This window comes from Desmodus rotundus, chromosome X, assembly GCF_022682495.2.
Source record: "Desmodus rotundus isolate HL8 chromosome X, HLdesRot8A.1, whole genome shotgun sequence".
In the NCBI taxonomy this organism is placed as follows: Eukaryota; Metazoa; Chordata; class Mammalia; order Chiroptera; family Phyllostomidae; genus Desmodus; species Desmodus rotundus.
In genome coordinates, this window is record NC_071400.1 from 19541859 (window position 1) to 19558204 (window position 16346).

At 37.0% G+C, this 16346-nt stretch overlaps 1 protein-coding gene across 3 annotated transcripts; it reads left to right on the plus strand.

Moving 5' to 3' along the window:
* The first annotated feature begins 627 nt into the window (after positions 1-627).
* Positions 628-15472, plus strand: RAP2C (RAP2C, member of RAS oncogene family). 3 transcript variants are annotated; one of them, XM_053917357.1, is made up of 4 exons: positions 628-761; positions 1203-2011; positions 4684-4996; positions 12787-15472. In XM_053917357.1, exons 2-3 carry the CDS (start codon positions 1739-1741, stop codon positions 4960-4962), a joined length of 552 nt encoding a protein of 183 aa, XP_053773332.1. In that variant the 5' UTR covers positions 628-761; positions 1203-1738; the 3' UTR covers positions 4963-4996; positions 12787-15472. The 3 variants fall into 3 exon arrangements, with proteins under 3 accessions (XP_053773332.1, XP_053773329.1, XP_053773331.1); XM_053917354.1 differs by lacking the exon at positions 628-761 and adding an exon at positions 868-1063; XM_053917356.1 differs by lacking the exon at positions 628-761 and adding an exon at positions 868-1049.
* The last annotated feature ends 874 nt before the right edge of the window (positions 15473-16346 follow it).

Here is a 16346-nt window from a genome sequence, read left to right on the forward strand (position 1 = left end):
AAAAGCCAGCCATGCAAACTGCTGTGCATGCAGATAATGAAAAAGTAAAAGAAGTTAGTCTACAGGAATAAACAATTTCCAATCAACTCTTCCCTGAATATTGGTTACCTTTCCTGCTGTGCAGCTGTTGGGATCAAACAGAGGCAAAGCTGAGTGAGAGTACCTGCAAAGTTTATTTATAATCCTTTTGTTTTCCGAGCCTGGTGACAAGAAAGAGAAGGACTGACTTTGACATTTGCTGGTAGAGTCGAGGTAGATTTGCCAGATGATAAAAGTACTGTGTATTTCATTATTTGTCAGGGACTGCTAAGTAAAACACACCACAAACGAAATCAGAGCAGTAGTGAACTCTAGGGGTAGTTTGCACGCATTTCTAAGAAAAAAAATAATCAAGTGGAAGGAGTACCAGCAAAGAGAATCAGCTTTCTTGGTTGTTTTATTTTCCCTGCCACTTCTAGTCCAGGGATGGACGGCGTTCTCCCGGTCGTTAGATTATTACTGGCTCTCCTGCACAGGCCACCGAGTTGATCGAGTCCTCAGGCGGGGCTGAGGGCGACTGAGACGCGGATGGGGTTCAAAGGGGTGGGACTGTCAGAAGCAGCAGCAGAAGCAGCAGCGGCTTCGGGCCGGCGGGGAAAGGAAGGATGGTGCAGGTTCTTGGAGAAGCCCTTTGCCAAGACCATAGCACGGAACAGAAACTGTCCCCAGCCGTCTCGCTCAGCAGGGAGCGGCCCCAGAGCCACCCGCCTCGTTCCGAAGAGGTGGGACTTTCCCCACCGGAAGTGATCCAGGACAGGCTCGGGGAACTGGGGCACCTCAGCCAGTGTGTCAGGGAAACCCTTCCGGGTGTGTTCTGGGGGTGGGGGGTGGGGGGTGGGTGAGGAAAAAAAAAGAGGTGGGTTCTCCTGGAGTCTTCGCGGCCGCCGCCGCCCGGACGACACCCGGCTGTCTCCCCTCTGCGAATAGCAGCGCTGGGGCGGCGGTGAGAGCTAGAAGCCGGCCGGTGACCATGGCTTTGGCTTGACAGAGGCTCCGGGACGGCCCGGCGGGTGAGGACAGCGGGGTAAGCAGCGGCGGCGGCGGCGTTGGCAGAGACAGCGGAGTCTCGGGGGCGGGGGAAGCTGGGGGAGGCGGCAGCCGGAGCTGCTGGTTTGGGGCGGGCGGGGGTCAGGGGGGTAATGTGCGCCCTTCTCTCCTCACAGGCCGGACGACGCCCGCGGGAGCCGCGGCCCAGAGACCCGCCCGGCGGCTGTGACGGGCGCGGAGCCCAGAGGCCTGGGCCAGCTCAGCGGCAACAGCAGGAAGCGGGGTCCCAGGGCCCCTTTGTGTGACGGGCGGAGAAGGAGTTGGGGCAGCCCCTGGCTGCGTGCTTCTCCGTTGCAAGCCTGCCCGCAGGGGCCCCTAGATCTGCGGCCTCCCGCTCTTGCCTCAGAGGGGCGCGTTTCACCTCCCCGCACTTGCTGGGCTTTTCCAGGCGCGCCCTCCTCCCCACGCCCCCTGCCTAGGCTTCAGTTCCTATAGGAGGGGTGATTACCATCCCATCCCCACCCACCCCGACTCTTCACTCTCTCCCCTCCCCCTCCTTTAACTTCCTCTTCTTCCTCCGTCGGGCCCTCTGCTTCGCTGCTCTCCTCCCCGGTCGAAGATTTCCGCCCACCTTCCGCCTCCCCGAGCCGCGCTGCAGCTAGCGGGGCTTTATTTTTCTTCCCTCGTGTAGGAGTTGCTGAAGGTGAGATTCATGAGGGAATACAAGGTAGTGGTGTTAGGGAGCGGAGGGGTTGGCAAATCTGCCCTGACTGTGCAGTTTGTCACTGGGACTTTCATTGAGAAATATGACCCCACCATTGAAGATTTCTACCGCAAAGAGATCGAAGTGGACTCTTCCCCGTCGGTGCTAGAAATTCTGGACACCGCAGGAACTGAGCAGTTTGCCTCCATGAGAGATCTCTACATCAAAAACGGCCAAGGTTTCATCCTGGTTTATAGTCTCGTTAATCAGCAGTCTTTTCAGGTAACCAAACCAAGTCTTGTAATTTGTTAAAAGGGGGTGTGGTAATTCTACTTTTACTTCTGGTTTGCTTGAACCGTGCGTTAATGACTATGTTTTTCTTTTCAAAGTTAGACATGGCGCATTTTTGAGGTTACCCCTGGCATGAAAAAGTGTTGGGTTGTTTCTACAGAGAGTAGTAAATTAACAACCGTCAACAAATATTTGAAAGTTATTTCTAAGTCAAAGAAAAGTGGAAAAGGAATAGATCAGTACGTGTATATGTAGCTTGGAATATAACCTCCTGAAGTTGCTTGTTCATTTCAACAAGCATTGATTAATATACTCAACAAATCAACATTAACAGATAATCTTGGGTACATAGAGCACTTTGGAAGGAAAACTATTTGGAGCCGAATATCTGTTGCACATACACCTCCCCTGTGGCTGTTTCTCCCACCCCCTTCTCTGTGCTCGCCCAAGTTTCTCAACCAGCTTCATAAACCTTTAGTGCTGTAAGGTGAACTCAAGACCTGCCTTCTAGCCATTTTACTTAGTTGGGCATGTGAAGGAAATGTAACTAATTGAAAAGATCAGTGCTTGTAATTAATAACCAACAAAAATGTAGAATGACCCTCCCTTTCTACAGTTATCCAAATTGTTTCTGATAACACTGACTATATTTATACAAAATACATGGATCCGGGAACACTGAGCAACTGCAGATTTCTAACCTTGGCTGGGTGGCCAAACTGGAGATGATCCAGTTTCCTCGGAAAATCTGTCCTGTCCTCCACTGGGTTTAACATTATTTTAAGAGATGCAATAAATGTTGCTATTTATTCCCTGAAAATAACCTCATATTGACCCATTATATTGACCTCCATTGATTTAGAAAATGGATATTTTTCTGCATTTAAAGATATTCACTTAATGTTTCTTACTTAGGAGACATTAAGTGCTTTAGGCAAGCCAATGTGCTAATTCCAGTTTTCTTAGAATTTTAAATTAAAGTATTGTAGCTAACTTTTTCACTAATGGGATATAGCACTTCAGGATTTCTCTTCTTTTAAAGATAATAAGTTCTGGGTAAATGATCCAAAGTTATATTGACCAAACTCAAGTTCATTGTATGTAGGTTTAAATTCCAAAGCAGTAGTATCATGAACACGTTTTCCTCCCAAAAGCACTGAAGGTGCTATTTGGCAGGCATTTTCTTTCTGAGGGATGGGGGGATGGGCAGGGCAGGGGAGAGTAATGGGGGAAAATGGGGAAACTGTAATTGAACAGCAATAAAAAAAATTTTTAAATACCCTTTGCAGATTTGTTATTCTATTAGCTGACTCTAGAGCCTGGAAGTCTTTTGAAGGGTTTTTCGTAAGATTTCAATTATGTCTACTTCTGTGATTGCCATAAATAGGGAGTAAAAAATCTGCCATTATTTCAACACAGACTTAAACTCTTTTAAAGCCAAGTGCCATAAATTTGGATTCTCAGCTGAACTTGGGTTTTTATGAAGACACAAGGAAATGAAGCTTAGCCTAGAAGACTGAATTGATACATGATCAAATAAAAAAACATTGTTGCAAATATGAAATATCTGTGTTTTTGTAAATTTTGGGTCCCTTCATTTTCCTACATCCAACATGTGAATATGTTGTTTACTGTAACTATTTAAATAAACACGTTTATATTTAAGTTAACCTTTTATGAAAAATCAAAAAAATTGTAATGTTAGTATAAATCTATAATACTGTCTTTAATCAATATGCCCCCCCCCAAAATAATGATACTAGAGAATTGCTAAGGCTGTTATCTTTTATAATTAATTGTAATTACAAAAAAGTAATACACTTGGTAGAAATTTCAAGTTGTAAACCCAAATGTACGCAAAGTATGACTTTTTCTCGGTCAGACTTCTGCCTGCCTGTGTATCCTGGAGGTGCTCGTTGTTACAATAGTTTTTATTGTATTTAAGTATATTTTAAGGCGTTTGATTTTAATGGGATACTATTTTATTTAAAATGAAAAATATAAGTGTATGTCTTTTTTTTAATTTGGTTTTCTGGCATGACACAGTGTTTTTGTTTCTACCTTAAACTTTTTCTCTCAAGTGCTCTTGCTAAATGGCTAGAAATGCATAGATGCTTCAATCCTGTGCTAGGATATCAGGTGTTAGGAGGAGTGATGACAAGCTGGCAGGTTTAAGGAGCTGGCCAAACACCCTTATGTGTGAATGGATTCATCATATTAGGGAACTTTCAGTATAGACTGTGGGAAAGAAGTGATTAAATGAATCAGAAGGTTAGTGTGCAACCTGCATGTTATATTCTTGACAAACCCAGCAGGTAGGGTTTGTGGAAATTATCTAGTTTCTACTTCACTGGAGAAAATGACATTTTCTTTGTTTGGGTATGTGGTTTTATTTGATTTATTTATTTATTTACTTATTTATTTATTTATAATCCTCACCTGAGGGCGTTTTTCATTGCTTTTAAATGGGAAGAAGAGAGAGAGAGGAGAATGGAGGGGGGGGAGAGAAACATCAGTTGGTTGCCTTCTCATATGTGCTATGGGTTTTTTTTTAAACTCACCTTTCTATACTAAGGGACGAGTTCTTGTGAGACTGTCATATTTTCTGTTATGGTTATGAAAACAACATAATTTGTTCTTTTTCTTTGTGATTGTTTGAATAGGATATCAAGCCAATGAGAGATCAGATTGTCAGAGTGAAGAGATATGAAAAAGTCCCTCTAATCCTAGTAGGAAATAAAGTGGATCTGGAACCAGAAAGAGAGGTTATGTCTTCAGAAGGCAGAGCACTGGCTCAAGAATGGGGCTGTCCTTTCATGGAGACATCGGCAAAAAGTAAATCAATGGTGGATGAACTTTTTGCTGAGATCGTCAGGCAAATGAACTATTCATCCCTGCCCGAGAAGCAAGATCAGTGTTGTACAACTTGTGTTGTCCAGTAAAAAAGATAACCTCAATCATGGCCATACCGAGCAGGTTAGTCATTGATGGAATCTTATGAGCCAGAGAGTGTTTTGTTTTTGATCAAGTATAACAAAGCTGGTTAATATTAATACACATTGCACTACCTTAAATTTCTGTATTTTTAAAATAACATTTCCCTTTGCACAAAACAGCCAACATTCAATGCAGAAAATTAAGGGAAACAAAGGTAAGAAATTGCCGTATTTCCACCACAAGGTTTATTTTTTAAAGTGAGTCACTGTTCTCTCTCTGCTTGATTGATAACATTCCTTTGGGGAGGGGTGAGTTAAAGGATAATACACCTTTTCAGTGTTTTGGTGATTTAGCTTTCAGAATGCACAAGAGGGCATCCAGTAATAATTTGAGAAGATGACTAGTTTTGTTTTCTACACTTTTCTATCGTGGGCTAGAAAGGTGCTATAGTTGAAGTAATCAATTTAATAATGACCAAAATGTTTGATTTAACAGAATGATTAATTAATCAAGTTCATCTGTACCTGGCACTTGAGAGACTTAAGTGATCTCTGATAATAACAAATTATAGTGCTACAATGTACCTTGACTTTATTATGAATATATGGTCCAAATGAGAATCTGGCAAAATCATGCTTGATGTGTTAGAAGGAGCAGTCCCAAGCCCAGGAAACATTTTTATTCATTTTAGTAAATAATAAAGTTAATAAAAATAATGACAAAACCTTCGAACTTTTCATTCAATCAAATAATAAAAGTTTTTTAAGTGAATGAGTTTTTGAAAAAGTTGCTATATAAAACCTATTGAGCCTTTACAATGAGATTATTTTATTCATATCAAGACTTTTCGATCTAGATTGTAATTGGGCAGATAATGTCACTTAGACATTTAGATAGTGAGATAAAACAACCAATAGACTGGATGACTGAGAAACCACAGCAAATGCCAAACTCGCTGGACAACATCAGGAATGGAATTGATTGCTTTGAGCGAAGAATGAACTCAAGTCTTAGAGGCAGTGTCGCAAATGGCAACAGGCATTTCAGATCACATCGGTGATTTCTAATCAAAGGTCATATGTGCTCCCTGGACAAAAGATTAATGGTTCCTAATTTATCTTTTCTGAGAAGATTTTCTGTCAGGTAATGTCATCTTTGAAAAGGAAGGGTGACCACAGTGTTTCATTCAAAATGCTTTCACTCATCAGCTTTCCAGCGTAGAAGAATATGCTGGAAAAATCATTTATTGTCCTATACCTGGCTACATCTGTTACCTTATAAAGTCGTTGTTCAGACTGTATTCCAGCATATGTTTTGATGATAGTGTCACACTTACAGTAGAGTCTTTTGAGGTATGAACAGGTATGTGTAGGTGATCAAGTCTCATGTTATTGCTTCCATAATCTCTTCTTAAATTGTAAGCCAGCTTCAAGTTTGAACAAGCTCTGCACAGTGCTTGTTCAAAGCTCTATTTCTCTGACAATTAATTGGGCAAATGACAAGTTTACACGTTTTTTATCGTTTTTATGAAAAATTAACCAGCTCCCACAAACATTCCCAATTTTTTCCATCATTATTGTAGACAGCTATATGAAGTAAAGAGAATAAAATTGACCTCATACATGTAGAGGGCCGATTGTCTCAGTCAAATCAGCAAATGGGCAATTTCTAAAACTATTTTTAAATCTTTCTTTTTCTGGATTATTTCTGAGTTTACTTTATTTTGTAACTTTTGTGACTAAATTACTTTTAGCCCTTTTGGTTACATACAAGAATGATTAAGTATTTTTAAATATCTCAAGCCAATTCTATTTATATTTTTGTTATGTACTAAAAATCAGAAAATATTAATACCAATAATTGCTTATTTTTTATAATAATTGGTCAAATTGCCTGTGTAGTCTTTTGTTTGGTTTTCATTTTTTAAGCAGAATACACTATTGAAAGTGCGACCCTTGAAATAAAATATCTAATTAGCTGAATTTCTGAAAATATTTATGAGAATTCCCTGACCAAGACTGACCAAGACCTTTTAGAACAAAGCACATGATATGCAGTTTTCTTCCTCTCCCCTCCCCTCCCCTCTTCTTTTTTTCTATCAAATAAGATTGAACTGATGCCTATGGAAATCTGTAACTTGAGATCCAGAAAGCTTGTGGTTTTGCTTGCCCACTATTTAAAAACATAGGTGATGGGTTCTGAATCCCGTAGCTTGAATCATGAAGTTCTGAAGTTTCTCAGTCTCAGATCTAGATGGAAGATCAAACTTTGACAAGTCAAGTTGATTTGAGAAATGCTTGTCCTTAATATTTAGAAGACTACTTTGTCCAAGTTAGAAATAATAAGACACTAGTAAGTCAGAAAGACTGTGATTTTTATAAGTTGATTGCTCTTAATTGAAAGAGAAAATTTATTAATGTGCTAAGAATTGCTTCTGATAATTCCTTATTTATTTTTTACCACCTTTCATTTGGGGTCACCAGTCTCTTTTCCAACACCTGCTTATCTGCGTGGCTCCCAGGATTGTTTCCTCACCGTTCAACCTCTCATTGGAAGTAATCTTAGTGTGAGTTTGGATTCCAGGCCAGATTCTTTATGTACTGCTTTCATGGCTGGTTTCCTTACTGACCTGAGTGGCCTGCAATCAGGTGCATTGAAGGACTTTTTTTTTTTTTCTTTCTGTGCAGCAGTAGTATAATAGAAACTCAGGTCAGAGTTACAGTCCTGTAGTTTGCTTTTACTACATCATAGCACCTCAGTGATGGTATGAATAATTGACAGATGGCTATTTTGGTATATATACTGTTGTTGAGAATGATGGGTGTTTGTTAATCTCATAATACTATAAAAGAAGTAAGTTACAGTGTTGTGGAGGTTCAGGAAGAGCAGAGACCACATCCATTCAAAGCTGGCTTCTCAGTATTCTGGGCTTTTTGTTGGGGGTGGGGTGTAGGATGTTTAGTAGAATCCCTCTACTAGGTGCCAGTAGCATTCCCTCCATCCCTAAGTTGTGACAAACATGAATTTCTCCAGACATTGCCAAATATCTCCTAGAGGACAAAATTTCTCCTGGCTAGGAAGCACTGAATTAGAGGAATTGGGGAATAGTAGCATTTGGGTCAGGTAGGATATGTATGAGTGGTGGATGGGGGCGGAATAGAGGTGATTCCAAACAGAGGGAATGCCAAAAAGGAGTAAAATAATATCCTAAAATATTTTGTTGGTTCACTGGAAGGAAGGTGGGAAATGAAGTAAAGTTATAACTTAGATGTGACAGTTTGGTAAATACCCTTCTGGAAAATAAAATTTTTAAAGTTTACCTACTTTTCAAAGATGCCTATATCCCTGTCCAATATTGACAAAAGTTATAAAACAAGGAAAACAGGAACAAAAAAATGTGTTCTTCACTATGGTTTGAAGATCTGCAAAATTTAACCCTATTTTCCTCCATATATTATGGAATGGTTCTCCCAATGAGAGTAAATGCTGCATAAGAGTACCAAAACCAGGGATCAAGCTGAAAGAACAAAAATCAATATTTATGTCAGCCTCAGTTCATTATATTTGTTATCCTGAAGAAAAAAGGAGGTTCTTGATTCAAGACTAGCACTTCATTTCACGTGGCAGCAGAATGCCCAGAAGGCTCCTGAAAGGCCAAACCATTTATTAATGTCGTTTTAGCCTAGCTGGCTTTACTATTTCTAAGCACAGTGGAATTGATTAGTTTTTTTTAATTTTTTAAGTAAATGTGTGGAATCAATTGTTTCTAATATTTTCCATCTTTTAATTAGATATGATGTGCTGGGGAGTTAGCAGATGTGAGGAGAAAAATCATGAACATTAGATCACATTGTGTACTTTAAAATGCTGGCATCTTCCAACATCCAAGTTAAATGCTGCTAATCATATCAGTTACAACACTGGGGTAGAATTCTATTGCAGAAGTTACAGTTTAGATATATTTTCCCCCCAGCCCTATTTCGCATATGACTTTGAGTAGGGAAAGTAGCTAATTTTAAATGCTCATTTGTCATCCAGTTCAAGTGGAGCCTGTGGCATGGTGGCCCTGAATGGAGGGGGAAGCATGCTTTAGAGGTAGTGTGTACCGTAAAGACATGCAATGGCCCTGGGGTGAGAGGAGAGAAAACAGTTGCCTCGTCCTTTCTGCCCCACTAATTCTTTCAGACCTTTACTAACCTCCACAAGGTTCATGGTTTGTGACTGTTCAGAGTGTATAGGTGCCTAGTTAGACCTACTATGGGTGTAGATATGTCTGGTGACTTTTTGTATATCTGTTCCCTTTTAATTGCTTCCTTTAACCCCAAGATTAGGCTTTTATTGCAGAATGAAATGCATGTAAACCATTCAGTTTTACTCTATCACCTCTCTGGCTTAGAATGAACCATCAGTAGAATTAACAAAAATTGTATCATGGAGTTGGAGAATTGCCACTGAGGAAGTATTCTAGCCTACTACAGAAAGATCCCCTCATGGGATTACTTCTCAGTGAAATTCTAAAATCCAGAACATAATATCATTAAGAAAAACTTACTCTATCAAAAGCATAATCCCAAATTCATTTGATTAGCTATAGTCTTAGGAATATTGGATATAGTAAAAGCAATTTAGAGTTGAGGGGAGCAGTATCCTACTAGGTCTAATTTAAAGTAAGCACCTAGGATCAGATCATTGGGTTCACACTGTTGCTGCTTATTATCACTGGACATGGTCATTCTATTTGAGATCTCAGAATTGAACTTATGTTAATTTAAACTTAAAGAGATTTTAGGTCACACCATAAGAAAAATTGCTTCTCCCTCCCTCCTACTCTGGGTTCACCATAAACTTTTGGGGTACATGTTCTCCTTAAAGCATTGTTCCACTTTCATTCAAGGATTCTATTCCATGGGTTCAGCTTTTGCTCTCTGTTTTAATGGTGACAGGTGAGCATTTTTAATGGCCTAGTCCCCCGACTCCATCCCCCCAAGCTTTATGATTATTATGCAAATTGGGATAGAGAAACAAACAAGATACTTAACAAAAACATAACTTCTATCAACAGAATTCCAGCCTAGTATTTTGCCGATATAACTAGTATTTATCTTGGATACAAAAATGCCAAGTAAAAAATGGGAAGGGAACTTTAGTTTAAAATATTGTTTTGGTTAAATCCCCAGAATATCATGTCTAAAACTGGGAAAAATTTAAAATCAATTATCATTGCACATTTATATTTGCTGAAAAGAATGCTAACAAATGCCATAACATTTAGAAATGGTAAATGCAGCTAAGCTAAAAAGACATTTAAAAACTGTTAAGCCTTTCATCCCAGGCATTCTGCTGCCATGTGAAATGGTGTGCTAGTCTTGAATCAAGAATCTCCCTTTTTTTCTTCATGCTGATGTAAACAATGATCTTTGTTCTTTCACTTCTGTGTTTGGTACTCTTGTGTACCAATTTCCCCCGCTGGGGAGACCCTCTTTCATAATTTCCTGAACAAAAAATTTGGACTATTGTTTGAGGGTTTTTTTGTACTCTTCCATAACAAAATCCAATTAGGAAAAAAGTGAAAACAGTTATGCAAGAGTTTGAGCAGAGGCTTCCAGAGTTAAGATTTGTTGGGTGTCTTGCTGGAAACTTGAGAGTGAGGACAAGGATCTCTTGTGTTCTATCTTACAAAAAGCAAGTTACACTTTTTCAATGTGTCTGTGATATCCTGGGAATTAAAAAGTATGAGTTTGACCAGCTGCCTGTAAAGCTTTAGAATGTTTTTTTTTTTTTTAATGAATGAGAGTTGTTAGTACACTGAAAATTTTGCTGTCACAGGAAGAAGCAATAACATTTACATTTCACATTTTGTGAAATTCTCATCTGAGACCATCCTTTTTGCTTAATGTAAGCTTTTGCCTCAGGATTTATTACTCCAGAGAATATAATTTATTACTCTCTTGAAAGTGGCTGGTATTAATACTTTGTTGTTTAATGGTATGTCTCCTATTAAGATTGTTGAGTATAACCTGGAATTTATCTGTGTCTCTTGATTTCACTGGAGTATTGTCATCCTGTGGAATATTGATGAACCAAATGTTAACCAGGTTTTTAGAGGATAGGAAATAATGCATGCATTACCTTTTATTTAATGTAGATCATGGTTAATAAGTTGTGCTTATTTTGGCTACAAATAAATAATCACTACTTCCTCAACTTTATTTTAGAAAGTGCCTGAACTATTAAATCATCACATACTACAAGTTTTCACTATTCAGAGGCATAATCGTATTTTAAAATCCCAAGTCTTTATAATTTTTAATTTGAAAAATATGGATTAAAATTTATAGAAAACTTATTAATTCAAATTAATTGAGGAAAGTCTAGTGTGGATTTCTGAAAAGTCTTCCCAGAGAATTGCAAATATAATGAAATACTGTTGTATTCAAATAAATATGAAAATCCATATGAAGGTAAAAAAATAAAATGGTCTTTAGATACAAAAGACATAATCCTAGTCTTCCAGAAATTTATAACATACTTGAGAAATGAAAAACCACCTTATATTTGACATAGAAGTGCTTTCACATATTACCTTATGATACTTACCAAATATCTGGGGAAAAATTATTATCCCTATTTTAGTAATGAAGAAACTGAACTTGCCCCAACTTAAATAACCAGTATCCTAATTAACAATGTCCTTTAATGCAAAAAAGTTTAAATTTTAATTGGAAAAAAATGTTTTTAAGAATAATTTCTAAAGAGGCAAACTTCTGTCTGTTTTTCCTAATGTGTTTACGTGATAGAATTGCAATTATAATGAGCAGAGAGCCATTTTTTAAAAGTTAATTTTTATGATATAGCTTCTAATAAAAAGTTCTCTCGGGCTCTTTGAATACAAATACAAGTGTAGCTGTCAAATGAAATTAAAATTATGCATTGTATAAACATTGGTAGAGCCCTTAAATTGGTTTCACTTGGCATTCTTTCATAATTACTATTATACTCATTGTTTCTGGTTTTATTTAACAATTTTTATTTTTTTACACTGAATACAAATGTAATGTCACTCTCTTAGAAGCTATTTAGTGACCCAGCACAGTTAAAAGACATTATGTCTGAATGATAGATCCCCCCCCCCCACCTTCCCCGGTATTAATTAGAAGGGCAGAAGTCTAACAGTTGTAAGTGCAGAACTGAGATATCCCACCATAGAAGTCCCTACGGTTGGGTGAATGTCCCCAAAAGGGCAGACCAGAGTGGGAAGTATGAACTACTGTCATTTAGCATCTACCCCAAGCCAGGGCATCTAGTAGGTACTCAAAGCTAAAATCTGATGGTATTACATTTTTGTATTTTAAAGTCAAAAAAATCCACTTAAATTTTTGGAAAATTTTGCATACTGCCAAGTTAGCTCATAATTAATATGCATTTAATTCAATGCCTTTTTCCATTACTATATAAGCATATCAAATTCAGAGTTGAAGTAACATTTGCCAATTTTATGCTGTAAGATCTTTTAAACCAGTAAGAAAACATTTTATGTTGTATAATACAAGCATAAAGTATAGTACTATTTAAAAATAAATCAGAGTTGTTACTTACACGCAGTATATTATGTCCAATGCGTCATTAGAGTGTTTTTATTTTTAATGACTTTTTTTGGACCACAGAAAATTCCTTTTTAAGTTAAACTTATGGTGAACACAGAAAAATTCCACCTTAACATAGTTATTCTGGTACCACTTCCATGTGTATGTAGATCTGTTGTCAGTGTTCTCATTTTAATTGGTAAGCTATGTTTCTATAATTTTATGACATTTTTATATTAATTGCAGATAAAACTCAGAGGAAATTTGCACAGATGCTGCTTTGGAGAACTTTACAACCTGGGTTGCAGAACTGAGCCTTGGTAAACCTGTCTCTATTACAGCATGTTGCCATACATCTAATTAAGTGCATAAGGTCTTTGGCCTTCAAGATCCATTGACCTTAAATAAGAATGCTTAGCACGTTTACCATATGTTTAAAATCTATTCTTTATCAATCAGTCCTTTTATAGCTTTCTAAGTTCTTATTGATGGCTAATATGCAAGAATTAATTTTTAATATTTTAATTGATTTCTTTAATCAGTTTCTCAACTTGTATTTATTAAATACTCAAACTCAGTATTACCTACTCAATGCCTTTTAAAAGAAAGTTATAATGGAGAAAAAAATTGAGCCTTAAACAAATGGTTACTTCTGTATATTACCTCGCACCAGTGCTTCATTCTATTTGTAAAATCTTTCTCCTTTAAATGGTTGGTTAATACTTTGTTTACGTGTGGCAGTGTTGTAAAAAGAAACTAAAGATCACATTATACCTATATGGATGAAATATCCCTTCAAGTGCAGTTTGTGATGTGTTTTAGTAGTTAACATATTATGCAAGTTACAACTGATATTTGAAATTGGCTGTAGAGCAGAGGTCCCCAACTTTTGGGGCACCGAGGACCGATTTTGTGGAAGACAATTTTTCCACGCAGTGGGGTGGGCGGATGGTTTCAGGATGATTCAAGCTCATTACATCCAAGCTCACCTCCTGCTGTCTGGCCGGGTTCCTAACAAGCCTGGTACCTATCTGCTGCCCGGAGGTTATGGACTTCTGCTGTAGAGCATTTAGCTGAAGATTTTAGTATTTGATTCCATTAGGTTTTCACACGTGTTAATCTCATTTACAGCATCAAATTACAGCAGTAACATTTTCCTTTCTGTTAAGTTCTAAATTTAGTTATGACCTACTTAGCAATGCCTTTGAAAAGGGATATTGTATCCATGGTAAATTAATTGTATACCTAAACAGAGATAGCTCAGCTTTGCCTGTCAGGCTTGTAATTGACATCTAATGGACTTCTGCACATGTAAAATTGAATTCAAGTAAAGTCATATACACTTTCTAGTTCTTAATATTTGTCTTTCCAAATAATAGTTTAAAGCAATATTTGTTAACGTTTTCTTGCACTATCACAATTGCTTTTTAGTTATTTTAAAGAAGCATGTTCGTAGTAGAGACAAAAAATATCTGTGTAATAGGAGGGATGATAGCGCGAAGTCTCTGGGCTTTTTTTTTTTTTTTCAAATGTGCTTCTAATAGCCATTGCCTTCCATGTTGTTTACCTAATAGCACATTTTGTCTGAATACTTGAACATTTTATCAGTAACACACGAATAGAAACAGAAAAGAAACTTATAAACAGTAATCTTTTGGTTCGTTTTTCACATCATGACAAGCGCTTTTTCTAGCAATGATTTTAAAATTTTGTAAGTTCGGCAGTATTTTCTTGTTGGGTTTTTATTTGATTTAATTGTGTGCATTTAATTTGCAGAAGTTGGTAACTGCAGCTCACCTACTGCACCAAAGTTCTCAATTTTAGGAGCCCAGCTTTAGTCATTTGAACATGCTTCTAAATAAAACAAACAAAAACCAAAACTATACTTTTGATCTATAATAATAGCTCAATAACTTTGTCAAGGTATGCTCTAATATATGCAGTGATGGTTTATGGAAGGGTGTGGCAATTTTAAATTTATATTGTGTGTGATGTTCAAATAAACTGTTATCTACATTCATGTGATTTATTGGTCAGGATGACCATTAATTATTCCATAGAAATTGATTAAACTTTGATTTCCTTTTTTTAAATCGTGTTGCATTTGATTCCTGATCAAATTCCCTCAAAGTGAACGCTTCATCTTAAATTTTCGATTTTATGTGTAAGGATGGAGGCAATTGAAACGTTGTTTCTTATTTATTAACTGCTTAAAATGAATGCCTAAGTTTGCACTTTAATACCAAACTTAAAACCAAACACTCAGCTCAAAATAGTTTAAGTGATTGCAGTTCATTTTAATTAGCTTTGTGAAATTCTAAAGGAATCAAATAATTCATGATTATTTCAATTTTCTGCAGATGGATTTTTTTAATACAGTGTTTCTTTCCTATGAGTAGTTTTTATTCTCATCCCCCCTCCCTCTGTCTCTCTCCCTTTGTCCCTCCCTCCCTATCTCTCTCTCTCATTAACCTCAGCAGCAAATTTAACTTGAATTAACTTAGGATCATAAGAGTCAGGAGAAAGTGATTTAAAGGTGGTTTTTCCAGCACATTTTAAGAAAAGGGACCAAAAGTTATTTTAGCTTCCTCAATAGATTGCATGTCAGGTTGCTTATTAGGAAAATAAATTAATATTAAATGCAATATATGTGTTGTCTTTACTATGACATCTGTTTAGGAGTTGTTCAAATCACTGCAGTAGGGCTCTGCAAATAAAATCATGTAGCCTCTTACCATGGATCTAATGTACTGTAACTTTATCAATGAGAGGTAAAAATCTCAAATAACAAGTACAAACATTGAACAATGACCTATAAAAATTTGTAAAAGTAAAATTTTTCCAATAGATTTCATTCTTGTCATTTTGTAAGATGACCCTGCAGTCCACCTGTTTGTAACTTTTTTAATAAAATAGACATCTGTATTACTGAGGTTGATTTCTTGAATTATTTTGTGTATTGCTACTTCTTCTAGACTGCTAGCTTGTAAATCTCTTTCTCATAACTGAAAGTCATTACTTATTATCAAAATGATAATGGGTATTAGAGGACATGTTTAGACAAGTTAAATGTTCACTTGTGTCCTTAGTCATCAGTGTGGCATTTGTGGGGAAAACTGAGATATATCTTAAAATGTATATTTTATCAATTGAGTAACAAATAAATGATAAATTATAGATATGGGTAAAGAACAATAATGTATATAGGGAAAGTGACCCCACAAATCTGTTGTCTGGGGATTGTGTAAGTATAGGTCATTTCAGACAGTATTAATATAATTAAAATTTTGAAATGTTGAATGAATTAAGAATATTCAACATAATTAAATTATTTTGTTTTACCCCGTGAAAAGTTTGTTACTGCACTGCATAACTCAGTATCTTTAAATTATTGAACTGAATAGATTTTTTAACCTCAAAGCTCTTTAAACCCTTAATCTTTACTTTAAGTCAGACAGTTCTGTCTGTGCAAAGGTATATGGACTGAATTATTTTTTTTATTAAAATAGACATGTTTATATATCTGTATCATAATATATAAAAATATCTTATTGTTTATTACCATTTATTACCGGTCTTTAGTTGGGCACCAAACACCCCATGTATACTAACTAGATGCTGTCCTCAAAGTCCAGAAACCCTTTTCTGCAATGAAGGCAATCATGATTCAGGGTCCTCCCTTGTTTTCCGTCATTCGGCAAGGTCAACATTTGGGGTGGGGAAGTAAAGAAAGATTCATTGATCAAGAAGGTACCAACTGAGAAGATGAGAGAGATCTTGTGGTGCCTCAAATCCATCTTAAGAAA

What these genes read in the sequence shown, in the direction of transcription:
- RAP2C (XM_053917357.1), top strand. Translation starts at nt 1,739, where the DNA reads ATGAGGGAATACAAGGTAGTGGTGTTAGGGAGCGGAGGGGTTGGCAAA. An exon ending in TTAATCAGCAGTCTTTTCAG is followed by an intron (nt 2,012 to 4,683) that starts GTAACCAAACCA and finishes TTGTTTGAATAG; the next exon opens with GATATCAAGCCAATGAGAGA.